The 19,218-nt window shown below is 32.7% G+C and overlaps 3 protein-coding genes across 3 annotated transcripts; 1 reads left to right on the top strand and 2 right to left on the bottom strand.

The window, feature by feature from the left end:
* The first annotated feature begins 6,236 nt into the window (after window positions 1-6,236).
* LOC125817382 (probable glutathione S-transferase) lies at window positions 6,237-8,005 on the top strand. The gene is made up of 2 exons (XM_049496914.1): window positions 6,237-6,650; window positions 7,467-8,005. The coding sequence occupies exons 1-2, from the start codon at window positions 6,333-6,335 to the stop codon at window positions 7,812-7,814; spliced, it is 666 nt and encodes a 221-aa protein (XP_049352871.1). The 5' UTR covers window positions 6,237-6,332; the 3' UTR covers window positions 7,815-8,005.
* Window positions 8,006-8,084: 79 nt separating this feature from the next.
* LOC125817728 (uncharacterized) lies at window positions 8,085-9,548 on the bottom strand. Its single transcript, XM_049497272.1, has one exon. It carries the CDS (start codon window positions 9,546-9,548, stop codon window positions 8,085-8,087), a length of 1,464 nt encoding a protein of 487 aa, XP_049353229.1.
* A 2,669-nt stretch (window positions 9,549-12,217) lies between these two features.
* Window positions 12,218-18,141, bottom strand: LOC125817579 (probable sugar phosphate/phosphate translocator At3g14410). The gene is made up of 7 exons (XM_049497123.1): window positions 17,970-18,141; window positions 15,204-15,311; window positions 15,099-15,133; window positions 13,951-14,063; window positions 13,462-13,723; window positions 13,082-13,350; window positions 12,218-12,529 (listed from the first exon to the last, which is right to left on the bottom strand). The coding sequence occupies exons 1-7, from the start codon at window positions 18,069-18,071 to the stop codon at window positions 12,405-12,407; spliced, it is 1,014 nt and encodes a 337-aa protein (XP_049353080.1). The 5' UTR covers window positions 18,072-18,141; the 3' UTR covers window positions 12,218-12,404.
* Between the last annotated feature and the right edge of the window lie 1,077 nt (window positions 18,142-19,218).

The raw sequence follows: 19,218 nt of genomic DNA, 5'->3' as shown, positions 1-19,218 counted from the left end.
TTTAAGATCCCATCCAAAAAACACCAATCAATAAAACTATAGCAATATATGTTTATAAAAACGTTTAATCAATAAAACCAATAAAATACTTCAAAACAATCCAACTTATATTTGTGTATTATAGTGGTATAATTTATGATAAAGAATGCTAAAATTAATTTACTGGTTTAAATGCTATGCAAAATTGGTATAAATTTTAGTATTTACAATTATTATGGTGTATATTAGGATTAAAAATTTGTGTACACTTCAAATTGATATATATATCATCATTTGAACTACAAACTAACCAAACAATACCAATAAACAAACTAACCACTGTCATATAACAAAACTTTGTAAAATCTTATTTTATATTTGTTGGTGTTTTGTTTTTGGTAGATACAAAATAAATAATAGTGCCTAGTAGAATAACCCGATAAATAACATAAAAATTCAACAAAAATACACCATAATATTTTGGTGTATATACGTCACTAACTAAAAAACATATGCATTCAAAATATATGGACTACACCAATATATAAACCACTAATTAACCAATAATTTAACTATAGGCGAGTACCTACGTATGGTGCAAAGCAATTGAGAACAATATAGTTTATGTTTTACAAATTCCATCCAAAAAATACCAATCAATAAAGCTATAACAATATATATATATATATATTTATATAAAAAAAATCAATAAAACCAATAAATATACTTTAAAACAACCATAATCGAAGCAATTATTATGGTGAATACCAGTTTCATTCCATCTCCCGTCGTGCTGAAAAAAATCCATTGAACACACTTTCAGAATAGTGAAGGTATAGAGTCTGATTTTGATTAGAATTATGAGAGAGAAGCAATAACTATATTAGAGATATTTATGGAAGGTAAATAAAAGAGGGGGAGAAAATTAAGGAATTAAAAAATAAATTGTGGGTTGTCATGCTTTAATTTCCAATTTTTCTTTTTCTTTTTATTATTTATTTTATTGTTCCGATTTATTTTTTTAACATATTTGAATAATTTAGGGAAGGTAAAATTATTGGAGAAATTTATGGAAATCGGGATAAGCGTGGCTGATTTGGAATTTTTTTAAAAAAAATAAATTCTACTTTTGAAAAAAAAATATTGCTATATAATTGAAAAAAAAGTATTGCTATGTTGGTGTAAATACAATTGTTAAGTTGTATACTTAAAAAATCGGCCCATGTTTAGGCCTCTTATAAGTTGAAAAGAACTTTGGCCCATTTTCTTATTTTCATTTTATGGCTTGTACTAGTGTTTATTTCATTATATTATATACTCTTTTTTTTTTTTTTTAAAGATTTCAAGATTTAGTTACTTAATTTTTTATGGATTAAAATTAATTAAACTCTTCCATCATGGTGAGCAAGCTAGTCAAAAGCCAATAAATTTGGTTTGTTTGAACATCTCAAAATTTGGTGACTTAAAATTTACAAATATGGAATAAAACTAACTAAACATCTCAAAATTTGGTGACTTAAAAATTACAAATATGGAATAAAACTAACTAGATATCTCAAAATTTGGTGACTTAAAATTTACAAATATGGAATAAAACTAACTAAACATCTCAAAATTTGGTGACTTAAAATTTACAAATATGGAATAAAACTAACTAAACAAAAAAATGATGTCTTTAAAAATAACTATAAATTAGAGTCACATCAACACAAAAAAAAGTATAACACACAAAAAATAACAACAACAAGCATGGCTTTCCAATTATCTCATGCCTTTATCCTATGCTTCCTACTCTCATCTTTTCATGTTAATTCACTTACCTTGGAAGATTACAATATTTCTATTCTTAATCTAGTAGTTAAATATACGGTGGACATAGATTGTACTTTGAGAGGAAAAGATCTTGGTGATCATACTTTCAATTTAAATTCTATTTACAATGTTGACGTTCCAATTATTGTAAAAGGTGATAATGTTGTCACTTGTAACGTTAAATTTCTTGGTGATCAAACACATGGAACATTTGAAGTGTTTAACTATGATAGAGATCAGTCAGATTGTGATGGTGGTTCATCTTTGGGAAAAAAAGTTTGTCATTGGGAAATACAAGAGTTTGGATTGTGTTTTAATGTTGGAGGCAAATGTAAGTTGTTCCTAAATTATAGTCATTGAAATGTAATACTCTTAGTTATTACTTACTACTACTAATAATAATAATATTGTTCTCTTTTGTTATGTAATGATAATGTTGTCCTCTTTTGTTATGTAATACTCTTATTACTAATATGTATATCATTAGGAGATAATTATGTTACTAAAAAAATCTTAAAGATTAAGAAATAATATTAGAAAAATATGAAGGGTTAGCCCTTGCCCCTTAGCCCTTTTAGGTTTGAGTTAGGTTGATCATCCTTTTAAATGAGAGGTCGGTCTGTTCTGGCTCATCAAATTCATTGAACTGTGAGGATTGGATTGGGCTGATCCATTTTGACAACTCTGCAAGGAAATAATGTGCTGACTTTATATGTCTCATTTCATACATCCACGCTATACCAAAAGTCCAATGACAACATATCACCTCTTTATTTTTGCCATTTCTTTGATCAAGAGAACTCATTAATTAACAAATTAAAGGAGTTTAACTAATCAATAAAAAAGAATCTAGGAGATTAGACCATAAACATATATATGTTTGTATATGAATCTATTGTTAAGTGTTGAATTCTTGTATTTCAGCTTATGTATTAAGAAAGCAAAGCTATACTTACTGTGCCTTGTTCATTTCTACTTGACATACTATTGTTTCCTCGGTGTTTACATAAGGTAGCTTGCTTACTCAGTGCTAAGTGCAATGTTTTTGTATTTTCAGCAACCAGCAGATGATCAGGTCGCACAATATGATTAGGAGATAATTATGTTACTAAGAAAGCCTTAAAGATTAAGAAAGGCCAAACACATATACAACCTCTCTAACTTGTCCTCATTTTTTATTTTGGCACTCCAACTTAGCCTTCTTCTATTTTAACCCTTAAACTCCATTTTTTATGTACCATTTTAACACGAAATACTATTTTTATGATTTCTTTATTTTTATATATATTCTTCAATTGCAACTTCTTATTTTAAATCGACATGTGTCAGTTAATTTTAGTTTAAAAAAATAAAAATTAACAAAAAATAATTCTTTTTAAGAATTTTATGTATTTTTATGTGAAAAATAACCGACGAAATTGTGTTGGTTTTCTTTCTTAAAAATCACCGACAATCTAACAAATTAAAGTCAGTCCAGTTTTAACATTTTTTAGTAGTGTTATTAACAATGAACAAAAGTCTTTTTTACTCATATTGAAGATGAGTTTTTTTATTCGTATTGATTTATATTAAAAATAAAAAGTGAGTATTTGCGTTAAATTTAGATAGCCTAGATGATAAGAAATAATAAATAAGTAGTGTTATTTAATTTAATTGAATGTTTAAAAAAGTAAATCAAAGAACTTTCGTCAATTTACTTTCATGCAAAGATACAGAGAAATCTCAAAAAATAATATTATTGTTTGAAAATTTTTATGTTCGTTCGCGAATGTTTAATTTTTTTACGAAAATTAGCAGACACACGTCTATTTTTTTAAAATAAAAAATTGCAATTGAAGAACATAAATAAAAAAAATCATAAAAATTAGTATTAGTGTTTAAATGGTACAGAAAAAATGGAGTTTAAGAGTTAAAATGGAACAAGACTAAGTTGGAGTGCCAAAATAAAAAATGAGGGCAAGTTTGAGGGGTTGTGTATGTGTTTGGCCATTAAGAAATAATATTAATAAAAACATGAAGGGTTAGCCCTTTCCCTTTTGGCCCTTTTAGGGTTGAGTTAGGCTAACTATCCTTTTAAATGAGAGGTCGATTTGTTCTGGTCCATTAAATTCATTAAATCATGAAGCTTGGAATAGGCTGGCCCATTTTGACAACTCTGCAAGGGAAATAATGTACTGACTTTTTATGTCTCATTCCATACATACATGCATGCTATACCAAAGTCCAATGATATATCGCCTCTTTATTTTTGCCATTTCTATCAAGAAAAGTCATTATTCTTATCAAAAAATGAGTTTCAACTAATCAATAAAAAATAATCTAGGAGATTAGACCATAATCATATATATGAATCTATCGTTAAGTGATGAATTCTAGTATTTCATCATATGTATTAAGAGAAATCAAATATATTGATTGTGTCTAGTTCATTTCTACTTTGACGTTTTTTATTTTTTTTGATGTTTGTATAAGGTAGCTTGCTTATTCAGCGGTAAGTGTAGTATTTTTGTAATTTCAACAACTAGAAGATGATCAGGTCATGCAATATTTTAAAAGAGTTCCAAGTTTTGTGCATTGAAATTCTATATGTTATTTTTATACTGTCAAATAAAATGAGTGATTTTATTATGACGGATTAATTAAATTGTATTAATAGCATAAAGATTTTTTTACCCTATCAGTGTATTAATAGTGTAACAATTCACTAAGCTGTGTTGCTCGGACCCTCGTTGCAACCATATTAAAACTCTAAAAATAAACTATTTTTAAAGAATCCGACACACATATCTGGAATCAATTTTAATCTGAATATGTTCTCTCCATCAGTTGATGTAACATACATTGAATTAGACAAATTGCATTTGATCCACATGTCATTTGGATTATAAAGTGAATAAATTAAATATAAATATTTTAGGACAGATAGATACAACAATTAAATAAAAAGATTTAGATTTGTGGAATCTTCTTTTATAATGTTTTTTAGTTGGACTTTTCTGCGGCCCTTTTTTCCAATACACAATAAATTTCACAGTAATATTCTATTTGTGACCCTATATTATATTGTTCACGCTCCAGTACTTATTGCCCCTGGGCTTTTCAACTTTGGCTTTGATGTTTCTCTATTTTTTCCCATAATACAAAATGAAAAAAAAAATACCTAGGTGAGTATTTTTAATAAATAATTATTGATTTTAGTGATATTTTTTTTATCTATTAGCATTTATAGTAATACTATAATAAATTTGTTGTATGTATTAAAAGTTAATTATATATGCAATATAAAATGTTCTATTAAAATTGTATTATAAATATTCAATGAAAAAAATGTTATTGCGATAAATATTTTTTAATATGGCATATTTGTGTAAGTTTCCATACAAAAATCAACACATGGACTTAAAATAAATCCAAAATCTGTAAAAATAAACGTCTCAATAGCAGTTGTCCAACTAGTGGTTGGACTCTGACTAAATGTGAACTCGCATGGAAAATTCCACAATGGGATAAACCGTTCCCTAATAAAAACGACTCCATATCCAAATTCATATCTGAATTCGCGTTGAAAAATCCCACATTAAGGGTAAAATGCTCCCTAACAAAAGCGACTCCGTACTCAAATCCATATAAATCTCACATTAGGGGTAAAATGCTCCCTAACAAAGGCGACTCCATATCCAAATCCATATCGGAGTCTGACTAAATCTGAACTCCCTAACGCTAACGAAGGCGACTCCATATCCCAAAAGACTCAAACCAAAGACCTTTTGATTAAGGATGAAGGAGTATTTACCACTCCACCACAACAACGTTGTTGGTGATGACAATGACATTTAACAAAAAAGTAAGTCATCTCTAATCAACACATGGACTTAAAATAAATCCAAAATCTGTAAAAATAAACGTCTCAATAGCAGTTGTCCCACTAGTGGTTGGACTCTGACTAAATGTGAACTCGCATAGGAAAATCTCACATTGGAGGTAAACCACTCCTTAACAAAGGCGATTCCGTATCCAAATCCAAATCCATATCTGAAATCGTGTTAGAAAATCCCACATTGGGGGTAAAACGCTCCCTAACAACAGCGACTCTGTACTCAAATCCATATAAATCTCACATTGGGGGTAAAATGTTCCCTAACAAAGGCGACTCCATATTTAAATCCATATCGGAGTCTGACTAAATCTAAACTCCCTAACGCTAACGAAGGCGACTCCATATCCCAAAAGACTCGAACCAAAGACCTTTCGGTTAAGGATGAAGGAGTATTTATCACTCCACCACAACAACTTTGTTGGTGATGACAATGACATTTAACAAAAAAGTAAGTCATTTCTAATTATAATTGTTAACCACTTTAGATTAAGTTAATGGTATCTTATTTGAAAATTAAGCCCACCTATATTGAAACTTTAGATGTTGTGTTGTCTCACATGTCATGATTTTGACTATAAAACAAGTTAATACATACAAGCAAAACAATTGTGTAACTATTTCTTATACTTGTTAACACAATTTGAGTTTTTCTTATAGTATAGTAATGGAGAATGATGAGGTGATTCTACTGGATTTCTGGCCTAGCATGTTTGGCATGAGGGTCAGGGTTGCATTAGCTGAAAAGGCAATCGAATACGAGTACAAGGAAGAAGACTTGTTTAGCTCTAAAAGTCCTCTTTTACTGAAGATGAATCCAATACACAAGAAGATCCCAGTTTTGATTCACAATGGAAAACCTGTTTGTGAATCTTTCGTTGTTGTTGAGTATATCGATGAGGTATGGAAGGATAAAGCTCCTCTGTTACCTTCTGATCCTTATGAGAGATCACAAGCCAGGTTTTGGGCTAGCTATACTGATAAGGTTGTTCTAGTAGTCGTAGTATTGCTCCTGTAGTTTCTTCTCTTTTGATTTCTGTTACTGATTATTGTATTATTTGTTGTAGTTACTGTTCAGAATGTCTTGTGATGCTTTGACTTTTTCTGTTCTGTTTTGGATTGTTTTTCCTTGAGTCGAGGGTCTAGATATACTGATATGGTAGATCTTAAAATTAGTAGTCGTAGTATTGCTCCTGTAGTTTCTTGTCCTTTGGTTAAATTTTGTTGCTGTTTGTTGTTTCTTGTACTTTGATTATCATATTATTTTGTTGTAGTTACTATTCATAAATGCCTTGTTATGTTTTTTTTTTTGGAACTACTTTGAACTAGGTCTATCGGAAACAACCTCTCAACCTCTAAAGGTAGGGGTAAGGTCTTCCGAGATCTCACTTTGTGGGACTACTCCGGGTATGTTGTTGTTGTCTCTTATGGCATTAGATGAAACGGATTCTGAATAAAACATAGTATATTTGTTGTTTCTTGTAGTTTGATTATCGCATTATTTTGTTGTAGTTATTGTTCAGAATGTCTTGTTATGGTTTGACTTTCATTACTTCTTTTTCTGTTCTGCTTTGGATTGTTTTTCCTTGAGGCGAGGGTCTATCAGAAACAGTCTCTCTACAGTACTGGTTATGTTGTTGTTGTTGTTGATTTGTCTAATGGCATTAGAATTAAACGGATTCTGAATAAGACACAGTATATATAGACGATTCATATAGCAGACGTTGTAGTTCATTGATATTGTTTTACATGATCACAAAAAAAAGACGAGATTTTTATATAGGAAATCTTGAAATTGCAGTTGTATGATTTCGGGAAAAGAGTATGGACAGTCAAAAGAGAAGAGTTTGCGGAAGGTAAGAAGGACCTCATCGATCCACTCAAGTTACTAGAGGAAGCTGCACTGGGAGATAAGCCTTACTTCGGAGGGGAAAGTTTTGGTTTCGTGGATATCGCCCTGATTGGATTCTACAGCTGGTTTTATACGTACGAGACCATTTGTAACTTCAGCATAGAGGCTGAGTGCCCGAAGATTGCTGCTTGGGGCAAGAGATGCATGAAGAGGGAGAGTGTCTCGAAATCTCTACCTGACTCTCATAAGATCTATGAGGTAGTAATTGAATATAGAAAGAAATCTGGATTAGATTAAACATGTTTCATTTGCTTCATAATACACGAAAGGCACTTAGTTCTGCCTTGTCGAAAAATAGTTTCAGAGTTGAAGGAATGAAGACAATCGCCAAGCGTTGGCTTGTGGAGTGTCAGTATTGTCTGTGTAGTTCTGCTGTTGCTTCTTCTTGGACATCAAGATATGAATAATATAAACAGATGTTGTTGTTCTTCCTAATCGTAATTCCTGTTATCGTATTTTTTAACTTCAAATGATCGAGATGAAAGGAAGTTTCTTGCCTAAGACTCTTCAGGTTGATCTAGAGACATCATTCCCGACCATAAACATGTCGTTGTACCTTGCATTATCTGACAGATCAGGTAGTGAAGCAGGATCAAGTTCAAAAGACTCGTTTATCGTTTCTGTCAACTTAAAGGAGGGAACTTTATGAGAAAATCTGTGTAATTCATTTGCTGGTATCAGAAATGAGTCATTTCCACGACGTCTCCTTTCAAAAATGCTGATGAATCCACTGACTTTATCCAGATAACTAACACTTATACCAACATCATCAACGAAATCAGAAAGTACCTCTACGATCTCATACTTAAGCTGTCGTTGATGGTTTTCTAGTAGTTCAGAGCTCCAAACAGCCCAAGTCTCACCTTTCGTAGGATATATCAGATAATAACCATGATCATCTCTTTCACATTTCACTTGATGAGAGAATATAAGGTGTTCTGAGACGTCTAGTGAGCTTCCGAGTCTAAATCTACCACAACTAACCTGTAACTCATGATTTGTGAAATGATCTTCTTCTGCATTAGCCTCTAACCAGACCATTTGTAACTTAAATTTGGGAGTAAAAACCTTTTCAATTCGCGCGTAGAGTCTAGGCATACCATCTAAATCATCATAACACGCCCAAATTTGATCAACGTCAAAACCTTCTATGTTTTTCCCCTTATCAAAGTCGTGAAATTTAGCACGAGGACAGTCACATACTTGTGTGATACCTTTATGATCTGTCTCCGATTCTGGTTCAGAGTCATCACGAACAATCATATCAGAACAAATTATCGCCAATTCAGCATTGCTTGTATCAACAGCCATGCTATATTCCAAAGATTTTCCTGCCTTTGGCCTTTTGAATGGGTTGTTAAACTCCACCAACATTGTCCTCTCTCTTTTCCAGCTTATTTTCCTCGAATCACATCCTCGTGTACTCAACTGACTCGTAGAATCCAGCTGCATTTTATTGAACAACATAGCAGAATCAAGTTCTTCCTCTCGCACTTTCATTTCATTCTCTCGTGTCTTCAATCTTTCTTCCTTGGAATCGAGCTCATTAGCTAGCTCGTAAAATTTGTTCTCTTTCATATCAATCTCCTTAAGCCTTCCTTCGATCACATTCTCAAATACCTCAAGCATACCACGAATCGACATCTCTTTCTCCTCTCTCATTTTCAAGTCCTCAATATATTCTGAAATCTGTCTTTCTTTATCCTCAACTTCAACACGTTTCGCGTTAAGTGATTCTCTAACTAACTCAAGTTCCTTTAAGCTTTCACCTATTGATTCTTGAATAGAACACAGATGCTTCTCTCTGGATTCGAGTTCATTGAAGCATTCTTTCAACCTTGTTCCGGTTAAATCCAAGTGTTGTTCGAAACATTTCCACTCTAACATCAACGTTAAAAGACCTCGACGGAGGCCAATCTTCTTGTTTTCAATCTCTTCCATATCATCAGAAATCCTCTTCAACAAAACCATCTTTTAACTTGCAAGTTTTTTTCTTATGATGTTTACAATGTTAGTTCATCATTTGGAGAATTAGAGTTTCTTTTTAAAAAAAGCATAAACTTTTACAACACATTCAAAGAGTGTTAAGTGAAAATCAGAAGCAAGATGCTTGTGTTTGGTACTTGTAAAGTACTATGCTCATCCTGGCCCTTCAATTACCTCTCTGTGTGGATGGCTGTTACGCAATGTTTCATAATGTATTATATTGTATTGTTGTATATTGTTTTAATGAATACTGGATAGATTGTATTATTTTTTGTCGCTACATAATATCACATTTGAAGGATAAACCTATTAAATAAAAAGTAGGGTAACAGAGTAAAACTACTATAAAAAAAGTAGAGAAAATGATAAAATAGGATTGTTAAATAATAAATATAAGACAATTTTTTTAAAAAAATAAGGTAAAAACGTGATAGATTGTGATATGGGCTAAGTGTTAATGTTCTATCTCTACAATAACACCAAATAACAACTACACCTCAATCCGAAGCAAGTTAGGATCGACTATATTAATCTGCTCCATTTAAGCTCGTCTTAGTCCAATATAAACCAACAAGAGCACCACAAAGTTGGGACATTCAATAAAATTAAAAGGTATCCACAACTCTTGTATTCCTTTGCCTAGCCAAGACAAAACTATGAGAATATTTTGCTTCATCAATCTAGGCAAACTGGCCTACAATTGCAAAATAATTTAATCAGATACATCCTCTGTCTCTTTACTTGTCTTGACTGAAAATGACATCCTTATAAATACTATACACCGATAACGTAAAGAATCTTTACACTATCAGTATAATTCAACACGTTATAACATGATCACACTCATTTTACTTGATAATACGAAAAATAACATATATATTGCCAATGCATAAAACTTACAACTCTTTTAAATATCGCACGACCTGATCTGCTAGTCGCTATCTAACAGACTGATTTTAGTTAATACATAAGCTAAAATACAAGAATTCAGCATGTAACGCGGAGTAAGCAAGCTACCTTTATGTAAAAACCGAGGAAAATAAAGAACGTCAAGTAGAAAGGAACAAGGTCTTACGGCACAATCACTTGAATACATAAGCTAAAATATATACAAGAATCCAGCAACAATATATTCATATCACAAGCAAAACTATCACCAAAATTAAACTAGTTAAAAAAAGTTCAAATATGTTATCGCACATTGAAAAAATGTTCTATCTTCTTTTCTCTTGTATTCCCTAGCCTAGCCCAGACAAAATTCTGAAAATCTTGGTTTCATCAATCTAGGCAAACAGGCCTACAATTACAAAATAATTTAATCAAATACATCCTCTTGTCACTTTACTTGTCTTGACTGAAAATAACGTCCTTATAAATACTATACACCGATTACGTAAAGAATCTTTATACTATCAGTACAATTTAACACGTTATAACATGATCACGATGTACTGTCAATACATAAACTGAAATACAAGAATTCAGCACGTAACGCAGAGTAAGCAAGCTACCTTTATGTAAAAATCGAGGAAAATAAAGAACGTCAAGTAGAAAGGAACAAGGTCTTACGGCACAATCACTTGAATACATAAGCTAAAATACAAGAATCCAGCACTTAACAATATATTTATATCACAAGATAGAAATTTTTTTCGATTAGTCGAAACTTTTGTTAATTTATGAGTTTTCTTGATCAAACAATGGCAAATGAAGAGGTGATTTTATTGGACTTTTGGCCTAGCATGTATGGCATGAGAGTTAGGGTAGCACTAGCTGAAAAAGATTATTGCATGGATGAAAAGATGCATAAAAAGGGTAAGTGTCTCCAAATATGTTGTTGAACCTCTTAAGGTTTATGACTTTGCTTTGCAAATTAGAAAGCATTATGGAATAGTGTAGATGAATCAATTTGGAGGATTTCAGAACTTTTGTCTATTCTGATATCATGTTTTAATATGTGAACTAGGACTACTTATCATTCCGTTCTGCTGGATTTTGAATGTTGTCGGTTAGACTTATCAGTTATCGATTTGACTTAAAAGATTATCATGTTAGGCAACTTAAGTTTAAGTATAAAACCAAATAATCATCAAGATAACTTGCTTAAAAGACTAAACTTCTATCATACTTGTAAAAATAAGATTGGATGCAATACAACTTTGAGTATCTACCACAACATGAGATTGGATGCAATACAACTTTGAGTATCTACAACAACATACTTGGTGTAATTCCACAAGTGCGGTCTGGAGAGAGTGGTGTGTACACAGATGACAGACATTTACCCCTTCCAAGGTTGACAGATTCTTTACGAAAGATCTTCGGCTCAAATAAGGAGAAAAAATTATGTGGTGAATGAAGTGATAACTCTTGATTTAAAGCAAGAAAAACTCAACCTTACAAAAGAAAATTGTCTCAAGAACAACTAAATTCCACCAACAGCTATACACTCTAATAAATCTGGAATCTGTTTTAACATATCAACAGTCAGCAATCATCGATGTCTATGTCGAACCAAAAGAATGTCAGTGTCCCAACCTTTACGCGTAAAAAGAATATAAGGGATCCTCTATATCATACATCATTATAGCTGTTTCCCTTTCTTGTGCTCCAATGTCTCGAATTCAAAAGCAGCAGATATAACCAGAGAATATCACCATGTTTAACTTTATCTTCTTCTAAAGCAGCAAATGTGTTGCAGTATTCAATAATGCATCAATTTTCAGAATGAACCAACCCCTCCTTGCCCGGAAAAAAAAGACATACTGGAATTTGCAGAATTTTCTGCTCCTTTAATTGCAAGACCTCAGAATAGACTGCAAGACTGCTCTTCAGATAGATCTACGCATTGGACGTTGAAGATGATACTAAAGGTATAGATGAAGTAGCTTGAGACTCGTCTGAGCTTACTCGGGTAGCTTCCTTCTTTAGCTTGTGGCTGTTATATGCAGCTACACCTGCAATAGCTGCAGAAAACATCTTTTCTATATTACTATGCGGTCACAAAATAGTACCATCAATATTTATATTTATCATCATATATGCAGTACGAGAAAAGATTAGGATTTCTCCAAGTCTAACATGAAGCTCTTGGTAGTGTTTATTAATTATTAGTCCTCTCAATGTATTCACCAAGAACAATAATGTCATTACTGAGGTCTATAACCATCAGTTGTATCAGTCACAGGTTAGCTCTAATGTAGTAGTTACGATTATATCACTCCCACAAAATGCCAACACTGGACAAATTAAAGCAGTTGCGATAAAATATAGAAAGATGTTCCCCGAGGACTAGAGGCAGCATTGGTTCAATTACACAAATCAATAGAGACAAAGCAACGGGATAATCCAGTTACCGGGCACAGAAAATGAGCCAAAGGAAGAAATAGATGATGAATATTTTGCAAAGCAGCACATCTCAATGATGTAGAATGAATGCAAGGAAAATGGCTGGAAATTAGTTAAATAGTTAAAAGTAAAATGTTTCTTGGCATCAGATAAGATTGTCAGAAAATTACCAATAGCATAACCACAAAGATTGATAAGTGTCAGCTTCGTATCAGCAAAAAGTAGTGCAGATAGCAGTACAACCACCCAGTCTTTGACAACTCCAGCAACACGAATTGTTAGGGCACTTGTATGTGAGATCACCAAGAAAACAGAGAGATTCAAGGCAAAGGTACATATACAATTTAGAGTTAGAACAAGAGGGTGAAAGGTCCATGTTAGTTGTTCGTCCATCTTTGGTTTCTCCAAAAAGATCCATGGAACTAAAAGGCAAAGAGCGCTGCATTGTGTAACAAGAGAGTTCCATTACATTGTCTTTTTATAATGTTAAAGCATAACATAATAACAAAATTCGAAAAACATCCCACATTCAGACAATAAATATACTTGCCTGCATGGGCTAACATAGTACATGACAGATACGGGGTTTAGCTTGAGGCCCTTCCGTTTTACCAGAATCTCCATAAATATGAGCCTTAAAGCTTCTCCAACAACACCTCCCATTTGGTAGATGACACCAACCCAGTTAATGTTTATTTCTCCATAAGAAGCTACTAGAACGCCAAAACTGATTACAGACATTATGAGAAGCATCCTGCAGCTCATCATTTCGAGTCCAGCTGCAACTCCAAGGATGAAGACAGCTACTGGCACTGCAGATGAGACCTAAAAATATGAAATCATATCCTGACACAAATGAACAAAGAGTATAGAGTAGTTGAGCAGGCCGTTCACCAGCCCAACATCTATAGTCTAAATATCAGGCATGAAACATCCTCTGACACTTCATCTATCAGCCTAAAACTGTACTGAAGTTTTACATACCTCTAACATCTATGAACTACAGAATATAAGACAACTCAATAGCAGAAATACTTACTGATTGCTTTCAACATCTGAGCAAACGAAACAGAAATATAAAGGTAAGCTGTGTTCCCAAGCCAAAGCGTCATAGCAAACATAGCGCCAATTGGGATGACCGAGCTAATGTATCTGCTTATTGAAATCTTAATTAGTCTTCAAAAAAGTCAAATGGACAAGAGTTGAGAAGGAAAAAGTAGTACAGGAACATAGTATTGCCTACTTCTGTTGTAAGGATTTTGAGCACAAATGCAAAAGATGTGATAAAATTGAGAGAATCAGCAACTTCAGGTAAGTTTCTAGTTTATACTAAAAGGTGAGGAAGAAAGGTTGATGCTAATTTTTTCCTTTATCTTGTTCATACATGTTTTGTTATTGATAACTATGCAGTTTAACTCACTATAGTAAGTTATCCAAACTAATCCATTTTATGACAAATTCGATGTCTGAATTAGCATAATTAGAAGGATGAGGATTGAAACAATGTGGCGCTCTGTCACTTAATGGAGCAACGTGTTGAGACAATAAATTCCTTTTCATCCTTCTAGGAATGATAATAAAAATATAGTTTTAATGAGAATTGAGAGGTATATATGTAACTTGTGCAATGCATAGCATAATTCTTCAAAGAAAGTGAACATCTCTAACCAATAAGCCAGGGAAGATGTGATGTACTGAACAGATAAACACTCACGTCTTGGCTTATCCAACTTCTAGGGCGGGCCAGGCCAACCAGGAGAAGAGAAATGAATTGCACCGAAAGAGGCAAAGCAATGAGATGGCAAAAGGCAGAGATTTACATAGATTTTGGTAGACAAAATCTAGCTAAATGAGCTTTCTTTACTGAAGAAAAGTCATAAAAGATACTACCTCCAGGCTCCATTCCACTTAATGTGGCAAGGTTCAGAGTAGTCAAAGTACTTTATTTTCAGTGTGAATTCGGAAATAGTTCTTCAAGATTTTGGAAATATAATTTAAGAAACTACATAAAAAGTACTAGAAGTCATAATGTAATCCCAATTCTTGAAGAGAACATGGTCAAAGAAGAAGCTCTCTCAAAATAGTAATGATACCACATAAATTGGAATAGACGGACTAATAGAATTCTTGGATATAAAACTTGCTATCGTAAACATTTAACATGACATTTTTTTCACATGCACTCACATGTCTAGAGTCATTCCTTCCTCAACCTTCATTATCTGCAAAGAAATGCCTAAATTAGCACCACTAGTTGCCCAAACAGTCGGTAAAAAGGAGAAAAATTCTTACCTTGAGAACTTTGGTAAGCACAAAACATAGTACTGAGGAGAAGACCATGTGAAGTAGTGTCAGCGCAAGAGGATACGGGAAGTTTATTTCTTTTGATGACAAAACCCACTGCAATGAACAAAATATTGCACATACGAAGGAGCAGAGAAATGTCAGACACGTGAACTATCTTAAAGCAACAACTGATAAGTGTAGTCCAAAGAAATCAAGCAAGATAAAAGCCAACAATGATGCATCTTTATCTCATTTTCATTTCATTGAAAGGGGGAAAAGCAAAGTATCAAGGTATCAGCCAAAGCATAGGACATACAGATTTCTCTTGACAATGTGGAGGAGCATACTTATTACACGATTGATCAGGTTTAAGGAAATTATCTGATCAAGATTGATAGTAGCATACCATATGCGTAACTTTAACAAATTTACCCCATCGTAGCCTTCTGCAGAACAAAATTTTGGAAAGGAAAAGAAAAGGGAACATAACATCTGCACCTTAATAATTTCCAATGAAAAATGTATTTAAATATCCAATAAATTTTTAACCAAATTGAAATTGGAGACAGAGCTCTCATTTTAATTGAGGGATTTGGCCATATTGGTATACAAATCATAAGCCCAAATTGTTTACACACATTTGGTTTTATTAAGAAAAAATTTGGATTTGAAACCATAAACTCAAACTAGAGGCGAATTGAGCAAAAACTCAAAACTGCAGAAGATTGAGCTCTTCTAGAGATTTACTTCAAAAGAAACTCGAGTAGATGTCTGTGAAGTCCCCAAAAACCAAGGTGTCTCCATCCAAACAGACCATAACAGACTTTAAATATTCATGAACTATCCTATGTTATGCATATGACCAAATAAGGACTTTGGATCTTAGATATGCAAAGAAGAAAAAATAAAATATATTGAACCAGACAATGGTTCCTTACATGATTACCTCGGAAATATATTCCTTTGATTAAGAACCTATTTGTACACATTGGTGCACCTCGAGCATCTTCTAATAAAAGCTGACCATTGATCAATGCTAAAAATCCTTATCCTTGAGTGTTTTAAAAATCCTTCTAATAAATCACCCCCATCACTTCAAATAGAGTACTCAAACTAATCAAATCACAAATTATAGGACAGTACTTGACTTCCACAATCTCCATTTGAGTAACATGAACCCAAAGTTGTTGAAGGAAAAGAAAGGAAAGAAAAGTGAGGTTCTAAATCATTGCACTCGCACTATGTCTATAAAGAATAAATTGGATATTGAAATCTAACTTTGTGCTTCATGTCGCACCAATGTGGTCTAGCAGCTAATGAAGCTCATGGGAAACTATACTTCGAATATCAGAAAATTCAAAAAGAGTTGAGGGATTTCCTACCATCGGATTAATGCCCTAAATTTTGGTGAACATTTTAACTCATACATGTAATGGTGGAAGGTTACAAGTATCCGGTGAAACAGTCAAGGTGCGACAACCTAACTAGACAGAACACTATAAAAAAGATTTTTTTGAAAAAAAATGTATATGCTTCATGTGTAAGAATGATCTCATTTACTAAATCCTGGAATTTACAAATACCCACCATAACAGGGTCATAAAAATGGACTTTTGACCTAACTCAATAGCTTATGAAGTGAGGATTGCCTAATACCATATAACGAGACAAACAACTCATCCCTCAACCAATATGGGACACTTAACACCCCTTCGCACTCCCAGGTTTACTAATTGGAGCGTGAACAACACAACAGGGAACCCAACATTGAGACACACAATTATAGGGAATGAGCCAACCCAAAAGCTAGCTTATGAGGTGAAAAATGTGCAATACCTAACCCACATCTCAACCAATGTGGAACACTTAACACCCCTTTGCACTCCCAGGTTTACTAATTGGAGCGTGAACAACATAAATGGAGCACAACATTGTGACACACAATAACATGGAATAGAGTCTGGCTCTGATACCATGAAAAGAGATATGCATTGGCCCTAACTCAACCCAAAAGATAGCTTACGAGGTGAAAATTGCACAATACCTAACCAATGTGAGAAACTTAACACAAGGAAATGGAGAAATTTATGTATATTTCAATCTATAGACAAGCTAAAATGCCCCTTCCCCATGAACGTAGATACCGCCCTAGAGGCTTTAACTTCAGTTAACAACTAGTATATCAAAATTCTCACTTACATTCTCAGTTTCTAGCTACCACCATTTGTCACTCTCTGAAATACCAAACCCAATGTTAACTAGACATCCTTAAAGCAACCCAATTTAATCAATCAATCAACAATTCGATCTCAAACTAATTCAGATAGGCTGTTTCAATCCCCTTATCTTTCTATTTTTTTTCATTTTCTTAAATTAGGTGTAGGGAAAGGGCTCAACAGTGAAAGTCCAGGTAACCAACCAACCGAGCTACTAAGATTCCTCTCAATCCCCTTATCCATTCAACATTAGATGATTTATCTTAGTTTGAAATATTTTTGCAAGAACAGTCAACATATTGCCACACTCATCTCTCTTTCTCTCTATATCCAAGCTAAGGACCATTTAAAACAAATGAACACATCAATTTAATGTTTCAATCCCCTTATCTTTTTTGTATCTAGGTAATTACAAAGTAGAGAATCGAACCCTCATCGACAAGATGTAAGTTCAGGTAGCCAACCAACTAAGCTACTAAAATTCTTCACTCGATTCAAGCTAAGGACAATTGAAACAAATGAAGACGAGAACCAATTTTAATGCTTTTTCACGTACCTTGTTGAAGAAGATCTGACCACTAGATAACGAAATATAGAGAAGTATGTATGCATAAGTTAATACACCTTCGCTCATCACTCTTCTCACTCGATCCGCCATTGAAATTCAGTCAACACACGCTCGCTCAGTGGCTGTAGCTGGACTGTATTTTTGTGTACATCAACTGTTTGTGAAAATGAAAAACAGAAGAAAAAAAAAGTGAGAACTGAGGGAAAAAGACGAACGCAGATATTTTGTTTGTTTTCCACTTTTCTATTATTTCCGATCCCAAAATAAGTGTCGATTTAGCTCATTTTATCTTAAATTAAGTGTTGATTTAGCTCATTTCAGATTTATTAAGACAAATAATAAAATCTAGAGAAAACTATTGAGAACATTTTTAAATTTGACGCGAATTATTAGTTTCAAACTCAAGCTATTGATAGTTTTAAAAATATCCTCTTTACTTGACTAACTGAATTTAAAGCCCGATTATGTGACAGATCGAGTGTTCTAAGGTGTTTTTAAGGTTATCAATAGTTCAAGAACAAAACTAATTATTTGCGCCAAGTTCAGAGTGTTTTCAATATTTTTCTCTAAAAATTAAGATGTTAATTAGATAGCGTTAGGTCATAAATATCCAAATATTTTTGGCAAGTCAATTTTAGATAAAGTTTTAACATGGATTTACCTTTTAAGAAATATAATTTGTTTTCTTAAAATAAATTATGAAATATGATTTATATTCATAAATTTTTAAAAATACTAGAAATATTTGTATGTTTGATATAAAATTATTATTTTATAGTAAATTAAATTATATATTTTCTAAAAATCATAATACAATATCTTAATAAAAATTAAATTACACAATTACCTCAAAAAAGATACAAGCATAAGTGGCCCTAGAGAATTCTTTTTTGGGAATTTCACACAAATCCCACAATGTTAAGAGCTAATTACGTCTTAGCTCTACTCTTTTTCAAATTACATAAGTGGCCCTAGTGAATCTTGAAATATTTCAAAACGTCTTGATTTTGGATACACCCTTCAAAGTCTCGATACATTGTGTCTTAGTTTTCAATACATCTCTCAATATCTTGATACATTGCGTAAAGTGATGTATCTGACTGATACATCGATATCGCTTAAAGTGGTGTATTCGAAAATAGGAGAGAGCGGGAATTTTTGTAATTTTTTTAAATTGTAAGATTTTTTTGAGAATATGATAAAAATAAGTTGTGTATATATTTAGGTTTTTTTTTTC

This window comes from Solanum verrucosum, unplaced genomic scaffold, assembly GCF_900185275.1.
Source record: "Solanum verrucosum unplaced genomic scaffold, falcon-dt-bn FXZP01000280.1, whole genome shotgun sequence".
Taxonomy (NCBI): Eukaryota; Viridiplantae; Streptophyta; class Magnoliopsida; order Solanales; family Solanaceae; genus Solanum; species Solanum verrucosum.
This window is presented reverse-complemented; position numbering and strand designations above follow the sequence as displayed.